This window comes from Moschus berezovskii, chromosome 12 (genome assembly GCF_049115385.1).
Source record: "Moschus berezovskii isolate FMDL1 chromosome 12, NW_MosBer_1.0, whole genome shotgun sequence".
Taxonomy (NCBI): Eukaryota; Metazoa; Chordata; class Mammalia; order Artiodactyla; family Moschidae; genus Moschus; species Moschus berezovskii.
In genome coordinates this window covers 44,929,624-44,946,772 of record NC_142471.1, presented here as the reverse complement: position 1 = coordinate 44,946,772, position 17,149 = coordinate 44,929,624, and the positions used below count along the sequence as shown (strand labels likewise).

At 36.8% G+C, this 17,149-nt stretch overlaps 1 protein-coding gene across 1 annotated transcript in view; it reads left to right on the top strand.

Annotated features, from left to right (window-relative positions):
* Window positions 1-17,149, top strand: part of PARG (poly(ADP-ribose) glycohydrolase) — a 122,941-nt gene that overhangs the window by 15,119 nt on the left and 90,673 nt on the right. The window contains exons 5-7 of the mRNA XM_088842097.1: window positions 1,612-1,730; window positions 1,863-1,946; window positions 8,972-9,046. Of these exons, the coding sequence (XP_088698223.1) occupies window positions 1,612-1,730; window positions 1,863-1,946; window positions 8,972-9,046 (278 nt within the window). The remainder of the gene's footprint in view (window positions 1-1,611; window positions 1,731-1,862; window positions 1,947-8,971; window positions 9,047-17,149) is intronic.

Genomic DNA, 17,149 nt, shown 5'->3' with positions numbered 1-17,149 from the left:
TTCCCTTGAGTTGCAGGCTTTTAATGAAGCTGTCTGTTTAACAGTCTTTCCTTCCATAGGCTGTTCCTTTTTTTTGTCCCTTTCACCTTTTCCTACTTCTTTTTAATCTTTGGAGTTGAGCTCAATTGCTCCTTCTTCAAAGAAGGATTCCCGAAGCTCACCATGTAAGTTAAAATCGTCTAGAAAGATTCTTGTGACATTATGAACCTCTCATTTATAGCATCTTACAGTTGAAATTTTATATTTATTTGTGTAATTATTTGATGATCTACAATGAAGTTCTGATTCATGCTATAGTGTGGATGAACCTTGAAAATATTATGTGTAGTGAGAGGCTGGACACAAAAGGTCACATTTTGCATGATTCCATTTATATGAAATGTCCAGATTAGGCAAAGTGTAAAACTTTTTTGTTCTGAAGTATCTTCTTCCTCAAACATTTACTTAGTACTTCTTATAAGCAGTATGTGTATATATATATTTATCTACGTGCATATATACTCACTGAAGGCAAAAGGAGAAGGGGGCAGCAGAGGATGAGATGATTAGATAGTGTCTCCGACTCAGTGGACGTGAATTTGAGCAAACTCCAGGAGATACTTGGAGGATAGAGAAGCCTGGTGTGCTGCAGGCCACAGGGTCACGAAGAGTAGGATACGACTTAACAACTGAACAACAGCAACAACGTGTGTATATATATAGTTGACCCTTGAACAGTTTGAGGGTTAGGGTGCCAGCCTTCTGGACAGTCAAAAATCCGAGTATAACTTTACAGTTGGTCCTTCGTATCTGAGGTTCCACATTCAGCAGTTCAGTCAACTGCTGATTGTGTGGTGCTGTAGTATGTATTTATTGAAAAAGAATTGTATAAGTGGACCTGCGCAGTTCAAACCCATGTTGTTCAGAGATCAACTGTACGTATATAAACACTTGTACATATTAAAAACATACATGATTGGCTATGTCATAAATACTCAAAATACGAAGTTAATATAGTTATTATTCTTAAGTTTAGAGTCCAGTGGAAGAGGGAAAAAAGTGTGCTCTAGTATGATAATGATCCAATAAAATGAGAAAATAAGCTTACTGCCTATTAGAAAGTTTTTAAAGACTTATAGGAAATGAAAATCGAGCTGAGTATTGAAGGTTGGTGTTTAAACAGATAGTATTTTGGGTAAGAGAGGATGTTAAAAATTGGAATCATTTAGAATCTATATGGGCAGAAGGGAGCCATTATAGGATTAGAAAGTTGGGGATACTTTAGAAAGATAATATTATTCCCAAGTGGAGATAAGGGTTTTATGTGGGATGAATGTATCTGGGAACAGTTGGGAGTTAGGGAGAGGGATAGAAAGCTGTTACCAGAAATTCAGTCAAGGATTAATAAGGACCAGGGAACTGGATGGGATGAAGATAGAATGCCCAGGACATGATGATTTGGAAACTAACTAAAGGTAAGGAATGGGAAAACTGAAAAAGACTTATGAGATTTCTTGCCTTGGAGCTGGTCTGTATTTTTATAGCATTTACTTCAGCTGATTTCTTTGGATTATTTTACAAAAGATATGCCTAGTTTTTTATGCACTTACAGTTTTCTTGCATTTCAGGTAGATCTTTTGCGAATAGGAGAAGTTCCTAAACCTTTCCCAACACATTTTAAAGATTTGTGGGACAACAAGCATGTTAAGATGCCTTGTTCAGAACAAAACTTGTACCCTGTGGAAGATGAGGTGAGAACAAAACTGAACAGAACTCATGTTCTATTAGTCTTTGAAAGATATTTTAATCTTGCTGTTTGGCTTCTGATTCTGCCTCATAAGAGAACTTGGGATAGTTTGCTCATGTTTTTCTTTTCCTTAAAGAATGGTGAGCGAACTGCAGGGAGCCGGTGGGAGCTCATTCAGACTGCACTTCTCAACAAATTCACTCGACCCCAAAACTTGAAGGTGTGTTCTTTTGTAAATTTTGTCTCTTACGTGTAGTTCTTAGAGATGAGTCCTGGTCTTTTCCTTCAGGGATGTTGTTTGATCTTTAATAGACTTAGGTAACAGCATTACTTATATGCAAAGTGCTTGCTTCCTGAGGAACTCTTTTTAGAGACATTCTTGGTTTATACTCCATCTCTAGGTAATGAGTAGAAGAATTGAGAGTTGTAAATGACTTGCCTGGAGCCACACAGAATAATTTGGAGAACCTGGAATAAGACCAGTTTCTTGATTCCCCATCCAATTTCCTTTGTACCTGGGCTTTGCTTTTCTTTTTGTTTTAGAATTATCCTGCTTCTGAAATGTCTTTAAAAGTAAATCAGGGAAGAATTACGACTTCAGCATTGTTTGCCCGAAGAGAAGCTGAGTTTGCTAATGATTAAACATTGTACTTTTTATTGCTTTTAATAACAACTTCTAGCAGTTTCATAATTTATTAATCTTATATTTTGGCAATAATTTATTTTTTGATTTAAGAAATATTTTGTTTAAGTCCTTAAGGGCAACCATTAGATTGTTTTGAGTATATATTTATTTTTGGCACTATAGCCTTATATAAACTTTTAAAGTTTCTACAACTATAAACAGATTTTTATACTTCTGTAAAGCTGGCTTCGTTCTCTTGAGAAATTGTTATGTACTGTTTCTTAGGTTTTATACTGATTTTTCATTTATAGTTACAAGTTATTCTTAAATTTCTGTACCTTTTCCATCGCTCCCTTTTTTTTGTTCTTAGCTCTTGTTTTCCCTTCATATGAAAAACAGTGATACATTGTACCATAATATATTTTGAAAATTTCATTTCATTAGGGATAGTGTTTCTCAGCCTTGTAATTACTTTTTTTAAATGGAAGAAATTCTCAGGGTCTGCCAGAGCTTACTTATTGTTAATATATTATATGTGCACAAATATAAACATACATTAATTACATATGTACAAACGTAAAACTAAATAAATCTCTTTATAATTAATATCCATTTGATTTTTTTCCATTTTAAACATTTTGACCCATCATTTGAGTTGTGTTCATTATCACTGTGAAAACCATCTGTAATCATTATTTGCTTTTTGCACAGATTGTTAAATACATATCTGAGCCCCAGAATAGCATGCTGATAAACTTAAAAATTATACTGTATAAAGAAAAAATTCTTTATGTTTACTGCTTTTTAACTTATCACAGTTGGTGAATGTTGGTAGAGGGAAAGATGGGGTCTCTGCAGAATATCAGCTTGCAAATAAATACGATAGGTCCAGGTTTTTAAGAATTTGACATTCCTCTGCTGCAGTGCATCTTTAGTTCAGTTCAGTTCAGTCGCTCAGTCGTGTCCAACTCTTTGCGACCCCATGAATCACAGCACGCCAGGCCTCTCTGTCCATCACCATCTCCCGGAGTTCACTCAAACTCATGTCCATCGAGTCGGTGATGCCATCCAGCCATCTCATTCTCTGTTGTCCCCTTCTCCTCCTGCCCCCAATCCTTCCCAGCATCAGAGTCTTTTCCAGTGAGTCAACTCGTCGCATGAGGTGGCCAAAGTATTGGAGTTTCAGCTTCAGCAACAGTCCTTCCAATGAACACCCAGGATTGATCTCCTTTAGAATGGACTGGTTGGATCTTCTTGCAGTCCAAGGGACTCTCAAGAGTCTTCTCCAACACCACAGTTCAAAAGCATCAATTCTTCGGCAGTCAGCTTTCTTCACAGTCCAACTCTCATATCCATACATGACCACTGGAAAAACCATAGATAGCCTTGACTAGACGGACCTTTGTTGGCAAAGTAATGTCTCTGCTTTTTAATATACTATCTAGGTTGGTCATAACTTTCCTTCCAAGGAGTAAGCGTCTTTTAATTTCCTGGCTGCAGTCAGCATCCGCAGTGATTTTGGAACCCTCCAAAATGAAGTCTGACTCTGTTTCCACTGTTTCCCCATCTATTTCCCATGAAGTGATGGGACCAGATGCCATGATCTTGTTTTCTGAATGTTGAGCTTCAAGCCAACCTTTTCACTCTCCTCTTTCACTTTCATCAAGAGGCTTTTGAGTTCCTCTTCACTTTCTGCCATAAGGGTGTTGTCATCTGCGTATCTGAGGTTATTGATATTTCTCCTGGCAATTGTGATTCCAGCTTGTGCTTCTTCCAGCCCAGCGTTCCTCATGATGTACTCTGCATCTAAGTTAAATAAGCACGGTGACAATATACAACCTTGGCGTGCTCCTTTTCCTATTTGGAACCAGTCTGTTGTTCCATGTACAGTTCTGACTATTGCTTCCTGACCTGCATACAAGTTTCTCAAGAGGCAGGTCAGGTGGTCTGGTATTCCCATCTCTTTCAGAATGTTCCACAGTTTATTGTGATCCACACAGTCAAAGGCTTTGGCATAGTCAATGAAGCAGAAATAGATGTTTTTCTGGAACTCTCTTGCTTTTTCCATGATCCAGCGGATGTTGGCAATTTGATCTCTGGTTCCTCTGCCTTTTCTAAAACCTGCTTGAACATCTGGGAGTTCACGGTTCACATATTGCTGAAGCCTGGCTTGGAGAATTTTGAGCATGACTTTACTAGCGTGTGAGATGAGTACAACTGTGCAATAGTTTGAGCATTCTTTGGCATTGCCTTTCTTTGGGATTGGAATGAAGACTGACCTTTTCCAGTCTTGTGGCCACTGCTGAGTTTTCCAAATCTGCTGGCATATTGAATGCAGCACTTTCACAGCATCATCTTTCAAGATTTGAAATAGCTCAACTGGAATTCCATCACCTCCACTAGCTTTGTTCGTAGTGATGCTTTCTAAGGCCCGCTTGACTTCACATTCCAAGATGTCTGGCTCTAGGTCAGTGATCATGTTATCGTGATTATCTTGGTTGTGAAGATCTTTTTTGTATAGACATCTGTGTATTCTTGCCACCTCTTCTTAATATCTTCTGCTTCTGTTAGGTCCATACCATTTCTGTCCTTTATCGAGCCCATCTTTTGCATGAAATGTTCCCTTGGAATCTCTAATTTTCTTGAAGAGATCTCTTGTTTTTCCTATTCTGTTGTTTTCCTCTATTTCTTTGCATTGATCGCTGAGGAAGGCTTTCTTATCTCTCCTTGATATTCTTTGGAACTCTGCATTCAGATGCTTATATCTTTCCTTTTCTCATTTGCTTTTGGCGTCTCTTCTTTTCACAGCTATTTGTAAGGCCTCCTCAGACAGCCATTTTGCTTTTTTGCATTTCTTTTCCATGGGGATGGTCTTGGTCCCTGTCTCCTGTGCAATGTCACGAACCTCCGTCCAGAGTTCATCAGGCACTCTGTCTATCAGATCTGGTCCCTTAAATCTATTTCTCACTTCCACTGTATAATCATAAGGGATTTGATTTAGGTCGTATCTGAATGGTCTAGTGGTTTTCCCTACTTTCTTCAATTTAAGTCTGAACTTCGCAATAAGGAGTTCATGATCTGAGCCACAGTCAGCTCCTGGTCTTGTTTTCGCTAACTGTATACAGCTTCTCCATCTTTGGTTGCAAAGAATATAATCAATCTGATTTCGGTGTTGACCATCTGGTGATGTCCATGTGTAGAGTCTTCTCTTGTGTTGTTGGAAGAGGGTGTTTGCTATGACCAGTGCATTCTCTTGGCAAAACTCTATTAGCCTTTGCTCTACTTCATTCCATGCTCCAAGGCCAAATTTGCCTGTTATTCCAGGTGTTTCTTGACTTCCTACTTTTGCATTCCAGTCCCCTATAATGAAAAGGACATCTTTTTTGGGTGTGACAGACCTAGACAGCATATTAAAAAACAGAGACATTACTTTGCCAACAAAAGTTCGTCTAGTCAAGGCTATGGTTTTTCCAGTAGTCATGTATGGATGTGAGAGTTGGACTATAAAGAAAGCTGAGCACCGAAGAATTGATGCTTTTAAACTGTGGTGTTGGAGAAGACTCTTTAAGAGTCCCTTGGACTGCAGGAGATCAAATCAGTCAATCCTAAAGGAAATCAGTTCTGAATATTCATTGGCAGGACTGATACTGAAGCTGAAACTCCAATACTTTGGCCACCTGATGCGGAAGAACTGACTCATTGGAAAAGACCCTGATTCTGGAAAAGATTGAAGGCAGGAGGAGAAGGGGTCAACAGAGGATGGATGATTGGATGGCATCACCGATTTGACGGACATGAATTTGGGCAAGCTCCAGGAATTGGTGATGGACAGGGAACCTGGCATGCTGCAGTTCATGGGGTCACAGAGTCAGACATGACTGAGTGACTGAACTGAGCTGATTCATTCCAAAACCACATTTATAAACTCTCAAGCACAAGCAGACCAATCAGGAATACTGTCCAGACTCTATATGAAAAACACTAACTTAGGGCCTTTAATGGCCTTCAGTTCAGTTCAGTCGCTCAGTCGTGTCCGACTCTCCATGAGCCCGTGAATCACAGCATGCCAGGCCTCCCTGTTCATCACCAACTCCTGGAGTTCACTCAAACTCATGTTACAGGATTATTTAATAATTTGCTTATTTTTTCTTTAAACACAAATACATAATAATCATAGTGTTCTAAATTCCATTGCTGCTCACCTCTTTTAGCAATTCCTTAGTGTGCCATGATTATTTTAAAAAGGGGTAATTAATTTAATCTGAAATTTCCCTTTCTTGTTTATTTTACGGTAGATTCAGCGTAACAGAGTAATCTATCGAGATTTTCTTCTGTTGACTTAACGGTAATTGTTTCCTTTGCTGAAGGAGCACTATGAGAGGGAGGGGAAAACATTAAATCCTTCTTATAGAATATAATAATATTTTTGCTGGTTTTTTTTTTAATGCCATTTGATGTTGAGTTAAGAGGGATTAGAGATGTTATAAGTTTAAAAAAGCAACAGTGTCCTTAGAAGTTGGTTTACACTGTAATATTTCTGTGAATAATATGTCTGATAATTTGCAAAGAATGGGCTTCTTTGTGCTTTAACTTGTATTTATTGTGAATTATGAACTGAAAAAAAAAAATCACTCATCTAAGAATACTGTATGGAGTAGCACCCAGGCTTCCCAGGTGGCGCTAGTGGTAAACAACCTGCCTGCCAATACAGGAGACATAAGAGACACGGGTTCGATCCTTGAGTCAGGAAGATCCCCTGGAAGAGAGCATGGCAACCCACTCCATTATTCATGCCTGAAGAATCCCTGTGGACAGAGGAGCCAGGTGGACTACAGTCCGTAGGGGCGCATAAAGTTGGATGCAACTGAAGTGACTTAGCATGCATGCAGTTTTTCTGGTGATAGGAGACTTCATGGTGGACTACTTTTGAGACCTGAAGACTGAAGTAAAGTAAATATTAGGAGTTAATGCTAATTATACAATTCCATTAAAGAATTCGAGTGTAAATGCTGTTTAGAATGTTTTTCCTTACCAACTTTGAGGAATAATTTACATATAAGATAGTACATCCTTTTAAAGAATGTAACTTGATGAAGTTTGACATTTGCATGTACATTTGAAGCTCTCACTGCAGTCAAGATACAGAGCATTCCTGTTACCCTGTGAAGATTTTTCTTACTGTGATCAGTTTCCTCTTTCTGCACTGGCCGCGGGCAACTGTTGATCTGCCTTTTTTTTTTTTTTAAATTAAATATCAACTCCATTTTATTTGAATGGAATCATGTATTAGGTATGCTAGTGTGTCTGGCTTCTTTCACTTAGATGAAGATCTTTGGGATTCATCTGTGTTGTTGAGTGTATCAGTAGATTATTCCAGTATATGCATTGTTTGTCTGTTCGCTGTTATAGACATAGCTATTTAATATTTTGTTTGAGGAGCTGAAATCAAATACCAATGATTTGGGGGAAAAATTCTTAAAATCTTTTCCTTCTTAAAGGAAAATATATTATAGCTGTGAGTAAATTAAAATCTTATTCTGTCATGTTATTTTATGGTTGATGATTTTCTTTTCCTTTTTCAAGGAACTTGGATATCTTCTTAGTTGAAGTAGATTATATACATTTTTATTGGCTCATTTCTTTTAGCCGAGATGCTTGGTGATAATTTATGTGACATGAAGTATTTTTCAGGAAGCTCTTTGGCACAGTGTTAATTTTTAAAAACTTTCTTCAATGATGAGGAAATTTAGGTTTATAGGAATAATCTAGCACAATGTTTAATATGCCTTCAGTAAAAAATCTTCAGGTATATATTGTGATTATAAGTTCTATATTAATTTAATATGTATTATAAAATATAATCAAATAGAAATTTAAAAGGATGAGCTGTAGTAGTTCTTTCTGTGTAACTAATGGATTGTCTTATGCCTGCCCCACAGGTAAAGTACTACCTATTCAGACAGTTAGGGTTAAGGAAAAGAAGGAAATTGCAGCCCACTCCAGTATTCTTGCTTGGAGAATCCTATGAACAGAGGAGCCTTGCAGGCTTCAATTCACAGGGCCACAAATATTCGGACACGACTGAAGCAATATAGCGTATAGCATTCAGACAGTTAAAATTATACCAGTAGATGGCACACTAGTTTGACCTCAATATTTATTCTTTATTGCTCTCTTCCCCAGGTAGCCTTTTTAGATAGTTTTTCCCTAATTTACTCTCCTAATGAAATCTTAATGCTAGTACACTATATATCTGTATATGTAGTGTGACCCTATTAAAGACCAAAAGTCACTATATTTTTACTATTTCCTGTTTTTTAACCCCCAAGATCCAATTTTTGTCCATTTGGATTATATTGCTTCTGTTTAGAGAACATGTTTTAGAGTAATTATGTTTTCCCCTCTATTACTTGACCTTTCTAATCTCAGTTTTCTTAAGTGAGTACTAAAAATTAGTATGCTTTCTGTTCATTCATAACTGCTGATATGGTGTAGCTAATGGTGGAAGAAACTTGTCCAACATTAAGAAATATACTGGAAATAATTCATAAAGGAGACAGGCTATTCCTAGATAATTCACTTTACTGTATCATGACATTTTATTTATGCTTTTTCCGTAGGATGCTATTCTGAAGTACAATGTGGCATATTCTAAGAAATGGGACTTTACAGCTTTGATTGATTTCTGGGATAAGGTAAAAGTATGCTTATTTCTTAAACTATGAAACTAATATATCTCTAATGGAGACGTTTGAGAAAAATGCACATAATTAACACCATTATCATCTTTTATTTTTGTCAGAAATATTTCCTGTTACTTTTGCGCGGCTAATTTTTAATTTTGCTTTAGTCTCATTATATGCATTTCCTATTGTATTATTGTACCACTCTCAGTATTATCAAATGATTACATAATATTTCATGCCTAGATTTTGAGAATTTAATGATTCCCATATCCTCAAACACCTAAGGTTGCATCAGTTTTACTTTGTTCTCATTTTCAGTGTAGTAATATCTTTATATATGTGTGTATATAAATGCATATGTATGTTTTCCCCAAATCTGATGGTGTTTCTTTAGGTGATTCCCAGAAATTAAATGGCTAGGTCAAAAGCCACAACTTTTATGGCCTGGGATTTATGCTATAAAATCATTTTTCCCAAAGGAGTCTGTAGCAATTTAGTATGCTCTCAGCAAGGTGAAGAATACCACTCTGATAGTACTATTAGAAGAATGGATTTCATCCATTTTGAAAAGCCGGCAGTATATATATATGTGTGTGTGTGTGTATATATATATATTTTTTTTTTCTTTTTTAACGTTTTGATATGATAGATTCACAGGAAATTGTAAAGAAATATACCGGGAAGGTCTCACGCATTCTTTATTCTGTCTTTCCCAATGTTGATTGCTTAAATAAATATAATTCAGTATCAAAACTAGCAAACTGACACAAGACCTTAGAGTTTACTCGTTATACTTATTTGTGTATGTAGTTATGCCTTAAACTGGATACAGTTGTTAATTTTGATAGGAAGTAATGTTTATATTTGATGTCTTATGATGGCAATAAAACATGCCATGGATTAAAATACCTCTGTCACCTTGCTATGAGGTAAGGAAGTCATTTTTCCCTCTCTTCTCAATCAGTCTACTCAGACAGGACCTTGTTTTCCTTTTATCTGGTGACCTTGCTCAGAAGCAGCCCTGTAAGAGTAATATGTAGCAAGTTTTGGTGTGTTTTGTGTAGATCGTAAAATGAGGTGATTACTAGGTACTGATGATAGTTTTATAGTTGTCTAGAGAGAGGAGTTATTACGTTTTTGACCTTCTAGGTTTTATTTACTTCGTAAACCTGTGGGAGGGTTGGGGGAATCCTCACAATTGTACCAAATATTCATTTCTTACTGTTTTCTTTAAGTTTTTCTATTTTTGTAGTTATATGTAGATATAAAAGCATATTTAAAATATTTAACGATATAAAGCTGTGTTGCACAAGTGTATCATTTTAGTCTTAGTGGTTACATAATATTCCATCAAATGATGTATCATTTGCTTAGCCATTCCAGTGTTAGAGATTTAAGGAATTCTCCTTGTGTAAAGCATGTCTGGATATTAAGGCTCTTCTCTATGACTTATTCTGTCATTGTCAGTGTACTTAACAGTAGACCTTGGATGTTTAAAATGGTTGTGTGTTTTTCTGTCCTTCAAATCTCTAAATGTAGTAATATAGAACTTTACCATGTCACAGCCCACAGGGATAACATTGCTCAGATTGCAGGATTTAGTGAGAGGTGAGTATTAGACAATTAGACTTATATGTGGGTGGAATTGGAGGAGTAAAAGGAGATCTTTAGTGCAAGGGAAACAGGTGTTTGGCTAGGTTTTAAATTATAAATGAACTATATTTGCTTTTCATTATCTATGTCCACATTTTGGAGTAAGAATGCTTCTTTAAAAAGGGCTCTTAAGTGTTACTAATTAACAGTATTTAGGAATTCTTTTTTTTTTTAATTTTTATTTAATAAGTGGTACAAAGCACAATGTCAAAAACATTGACAGTTAAACGTCACATTCCACTCTGGCTTATTTTGCTAAGGAAAAAAATGAAGTTTAAATTTAACATCATATCAGTTTTAATATTTTACACTTAAGTTTATTTGGGGGCTGTTAACATTTATCTTGTTAAAACCTTGTTTTGGCTAGTTCTATAAGGAATAGGTTTTTTAAATTCATACTACCTTAGAACAGGAGGTGTTACTATAAACAGTCATTAATGTGATTCCACGTTATAGTTATTTCTTAAATGCTGGTATTTAGTGTAAGAAATAAGAGACCCAGAATCATGGTAATTCTGCTGTGTGAGCACCCTTATTTAGGATGAAAGTGAAAAGTATTGACTAAGCTTTTTTTTATTTTGTCAGAAACCAGGAAAGATTACGGAAATCAATCTGTTGTTTTGTAATTTATAATTAAGTATCTAGGTGCTACTGATTTGCAGTGGCCATTATTTAGTGTTTTTTTGCATCTTGAATGCTAATATTGGTCTTCCTCCCTGCCAGCTGTTGGAAATGCTGGGAAAAAAATAATCTGTGTTTTATGGCCCTCCTGTGTGGTGTTCCACAAAATTAAATTCAAACACTTATATAATTTGTATTCTAAATGGATCGATACACTTATTGCCGGCATTTTTCACAGCAAAGGATAGCAAAATGTCTATATGTTAGGGAGGTTTCTCTGTTAATGCATTTTGTGCTGGTGCTTGGTCGCTCAGTCAGGTCCGATTCTTTGTGACCCCATGAACGCAGCCTGCCAGGCTCCTCTGTCCATGGGGATCCTCCAGGCAAGAACACTAGAGTGGGTTGCCATGTCCTCCTCCAGGGGATCTTCCCAACCCGGGGACTGAACCCAGGTCTTCCGTGTTGTGGGCAGTTTCTTTACTGTCTGAGCTACCAGAGAAACCCATTAATGCATTTTAGAGGTATTTTAAATACTTCTACTTCACATAAACTGTGGCCCTATTTCTTTTTGTTCTCAGTGAATTAGCTTGTGAAATTCACATAGCATGTTAAGGTAGTAGTGATTGAAGAGGGGTGTGGAGGTGGGGTATTTTAAGAGAGGTTGCTTCTTTTCTGTGATCCTGGTTTCTATTTCTGGACTTGGACAGTACTTAAAAAATGTATGTTTGCCTTATTCATTAGGCCATCCATATTTGATATGTTCTGTGTACTTTTTGAACATATATTTCACAGTAAATGTAAATGTCAATTCAAAATAAAGAACTTTAATTCTAAAATTGATTTGTAAATTTTTTCAGTAAATGGAATAGTTATTGAAAGGAAACCTAAGGTTTTAGTGACTATTTCATCTTCTTTTCCGGTTTCAGTTTTATGTCTGGAGTAGAAAAGATAGGAATGAATAGGCTTCTTATTTCCTCACTTGTGTTCAGTTCAGTTCAGTTCAGCTGCCCAGTCGTGTCCAACTCTTTGTGACCCAATGAATTGCAGCACGCAAGGCCTCCCTGTCCATCACCAACTCCCAGAGTCCACCCAAACCCATGTCCATTGAGTCGGTGATGCCATCCAGCCATCTTATCCTCTGTTGTCTGCTTCTCCTCCTGCCCTCAATCTTTCCAAATGAGTCAGCTGTTCACGTCAGGTGGGCAAAGTACTGGAGTTTCAGCTTCAACATCAGTCCTTCCAATGAACACCCAGGACCGGTCTCCTTTAGGATGGACTGGTTGGATCTGCTTGCGCTCCAAGGGACTCTCAAGAGTCTTCTCCAGCACCACAGTTCAGAAGCATCAATTCTTCGGTGCTCAGCTTTCTTTATAGTCTAACTCTCACATCCATACATGACCACTGGAAAAATCACAGTCTTGACTAGATGGACCTTTGTTGACAACGTAACATCTCTGCTTTTTAATATGCTGTTTAGGTTGGTCAAGCGTCTTTTAATTTCATTGCTGCAATCACCATCTGCAGTGATTTTGGAGCCCTGAAAAATAAAGTCTATCACCGTTTCCATTGTTTTCCCATCTATTTGCCATGAAGTGATAGGATCGGATGCCATGATCTTAGTTTTCTGAATGTTGAGCTTTAAGCCAACTTTTTGGTATTGATATTGCCCTGTGGATACTGACCAATTTTGCCAGTTTACATCTATTTGTGATATAGTTTTGCTGTATTATGCCTTTTCAGTATATCTACTCCAGGGGCTTTCCTGGTGGCTCAGAGGATAAAGCATCTGCCTGCAATGCAGGAGACCTAGGTTCAATCCCTAGTTCGGAAAAATCCCCTGGAAGAGGAAATAGCCACCCACTGCCTGGAAAATCCCGTGGACGGAGAGGCCTGGTGGGCTACAGTCCATGCAGTTGCAAAGTGTTGGACATGACTGAGCGACTTCACTTTTACTTTCACTTTCACCCCTTGGATTCTCCTTGAAACTAGTTACAACATCTCACTAGTTCTCTCATTAATTAATGAGTTATTGGAATCTTTGACCCACATTTGTTTTATATTTTTACATGATTTTATCGGTTTTTGAATGATTGCCCTTAAATAGTTTTGGAGATAATCTATCAGATGCCCGATGAATTTACCTAATAGAGACAGATAAAGTATATTGAGTCCATGGGGTCGCAAAGAGGTGAACATGACTGAGCGACTGAACTGAAGCCAACTTTTGCACTCTCCTCTTTCACTTTCATCAAGAGGCTCTTTAGTTCTTCTTCACTTTCTGCCATAAGGGTGGTGTCATCTGTATATCTGAGGTTATTGATATTTTTCCCAGAAATTTTGATTCCAGCTTGTGCTTCCTCCAGCCCAGCATTTCTCATGATGTTCTCTGCATATAAGTTAAATAAGCAGGGTGACAATATACAACCTTGACATACTCCTTTTCCTATTTGGAACCAGTCTGTTGTTCCATGTCCAGTTCTAACTGTTGCTTCCTGACCTGCATCCAGGTTTCTCAAGAGGCAGGTCAGGTGGTCTGGTATTCCCATCTCTTTCAGAATTTTCCACAGTTTATTGTGATCCACACAGTCAAAGGCTTTGGCATAGTCAATAAAGCAGGAATAGATGTTTTTCTGGAACTCTCTTGCTTTTTCGATGATCCAGTGGATGCTGGCAATTTGATCTCTGGTTCCTCTGCCTTTTCTCAAACCAGCTTGAACATCTGAAAGTTCACAGTTCGCATATTGCTGCCATAAAGGCTGCCATGAGTAACAAAATCGGGTTGGGGTGGGGTGCTGTTATTTTTGTCTTTTTACATCTGTGGTTGCTAAAAGTGGAGAATGAGAGGTAAGAGTTTCGGAATGAGAGGACATTTAAAAGTTAGAGAATGGAAAAAGTTGAAGTTGAAAAGTTTTGTTGTTGTGATTAGGCTAGTAATATATTCCTCTTTGGAAGCTACAGTTTTTTTCAGTAATAAGTACAGCATGAAGTCTATATCTTAAGTAATATCTACACAGTAAATTCTTTATGGCAACTTAGCAACTGTGGGACTCTTGCCTTTGCTATAGTTATTCAAATGCTGAGTTTGTGTTGCCCTGTCTGCTGGTGTCCTCTGACTTGTCAGAGAAAGATTGTGTAAAACCTCTTTCCTGTAAATGAGGGTGTTTAAATCTATCAGTAATGAACTTAAGCATTCTTGCTTATGTGTTACCTAATGTTAAAAGGTAAATGGATGTAATATTGAGTTTTGGAGGATACACACTGAGTGTGCCTACGTCACCTTTTCCTTCAGAGTTATGTGTAGTTTTACATTTAAAAAACAAGTACTACAGCAGAATTCTTGGTCCCAAAAATTGAGACGTGTGCTGTTTAACTAAAATGACATCTTTGACCTAGACCTTAAAAATTATTATTATTGACAGAACAAAAACACAGGCTCAGAGAAAACAAATACAAGCTTGTATTAAAATGGATTACCAAAAAAGTCATCTCACATTTATAAAGTAGTGGCTAGAAGGAATTGTTTTGACTCATCTTTCTTATGGGATAAAAAAGTTAAAATATAATATATTGAAAACATTAGACAAAAATCTTAGTGTAAGTCACCTATCATTTAACAGGATAAAACACAATAGTATTTTATGAATCACTTGGGCATCGTGTGCATTCATATGTAAATGATGTCTTTCAGACTTCTTGGCCTTCTGGTGCATGCCATACTATTATGGACAGCTTACCTAGTAACAGCTATATCAAATGTACTTAGTACTTATTTGTATATTAAAAATTTTAGAGCAAAAATATTAGAGGATTTTTTTGTTTTGTTTTTTCTCTCTGCATTCCCTTACTGCTACCCAGTCCCCCCACCAGAATATCTATAAACATCTATAAACATTTTATGGAACATTATTAATTAATTTTTAGACTAGTTTTGGTAAAGCTGAGGTAAGGCACCAGGTTGTTAACCACTGTTTCAAATCAGAACAAATTTCTTTTACCAAGAACCAGTAAAAATTGTGGCCTTTCACACTAGCCTTTTTTTTTTTTGGAATGTAGAAGTAAGTTTCTGAATGTATATAATAAACATATTATTTCTTACCTTTCAGTTCCAAATGGAATTCTTCTTAGCTAATTTATTTCTGGGCCTTTCTTCAAAGCTTAAAAGATTTAAAGTGTCCTTGTTATATTTGTCATAAAGAGTCCGTAGCAAATTCCTAATCAAATGAAAGCAGCCTTGAATATTTCAAAAGACTACCACTAATGTCTTTATTTGTCTAGCTTTCGAATCTCTGATTTGGAGTTCAGTGGAAATTGAACCTTTTTGGACTTCTTCCCTTAGTGACTCACAGTCTCTAAAATCAATGAAGTGTGCATTGATTTACAGCTTGACTTGATTTAATTCATGAGGACTGTAGGAGCCAAAGAGAGCTAAATAGGGTCAACAAAATATTAAATTTTAGATTATGAAATACGTGGACTTCTCCCTTGGTTTGGTTATTGTATGTTTTTGGGTTGGAGTATATGTTGATGGTCTCATTCATGATTTATTTTAAATAGTGCACATCTCATGGAACTAATTGCTCCAGTTGGAACTAGGCACCTTGCTTTATAAACTTGCTGAGTTATTATGGATAATCAGTCTTGGTTGAACCTTCCGTGCCCTGGATCACTGAAACAGTGATCACAGTGTTTGTAAAACATTGTCGTATTTATGTGTGTGGAGACAAGGAGGATGGAAATTATAGGCATCTAAAAGTGAAAATTTATTTAGTAGAATTCCTCCTGTATTCTAATAATGGAATTAATCTAGTTCATTAATGTCCTGTAACTCCAGCCTTACCTACTTTGTTCAAATAGCTATGGAATCCATTGCTTTTAAATGTTGCTGTGTCACTGATTTCATGATCCAGAAATCTACTCTCTTGGAGGAGTGATGATAATTTCATGTTCTAATCTCTTCCATGATTTATATCTCTGTCAGCTAGCTCTGAGGTGGGTTTTTGTTTTTTATGCAATTTGACATAATACTTTGATTTATAATCATAGTCATCTTCCTGTTAGATGGCTTCTCAGATTGTTTACTCATCTTAGGCTTCTGCTCATTGAAAATAAATGCTGTATTCCTTTTGGTTAAGGTCCTGATAACACATATAAGGTCTCATATTTAACACTAAAGGATTTTTGTAGTATATATTATCTGAAGATAAAAACAGTAAAAAGAAGTAAGAGCAATGTAAATCTGGCTTTCAAATTTATGTACTGTTTCCACATGTAGCCTGTATAAACAATGCAGTAAAGTCGGTAGTAAAGGACTAAACAGGTCCATTGTCCCTGTGATGCAGGGAGTGGTACAGTATACCATTAGTGCCATGGTAGCTATGTGGTGGCTACATCTCCAGAGGATGGAGCCAGTAATTCTTTTTGTATTTTACTTTTGGTACTAATTGTGAAAAGTACTTACCCATCATGTATGGCTATGGTAATGACAAGTAATGATTTGGGGCAGTCACATTCTAAGCTATTTGAGCAATTATTCTTTATAGGAATTCTTTAAAGAAATTTTTAGTAAACTGAGTGGCATAGTACCTTGTTGCTTCAGTTGCTCTTTGATTACATGGAAAGCACTCGAAAAAGACATTTTCTGCAAGAACCATTTCCACCACAGTGAAATATGGAATATTTTCAAATGGACTACGAAGCTATGCTATTGGTCTAATCCATCTTAGCCCTGGGATACCCAGCTCAGAAATAAACAGAGTGTCTTAATCCATTCAGATTGTTGTAACAGAATAGACTGGGTGGATGATTTATTTCTCATAGTTCTTGATGCTGGTGAGTGCA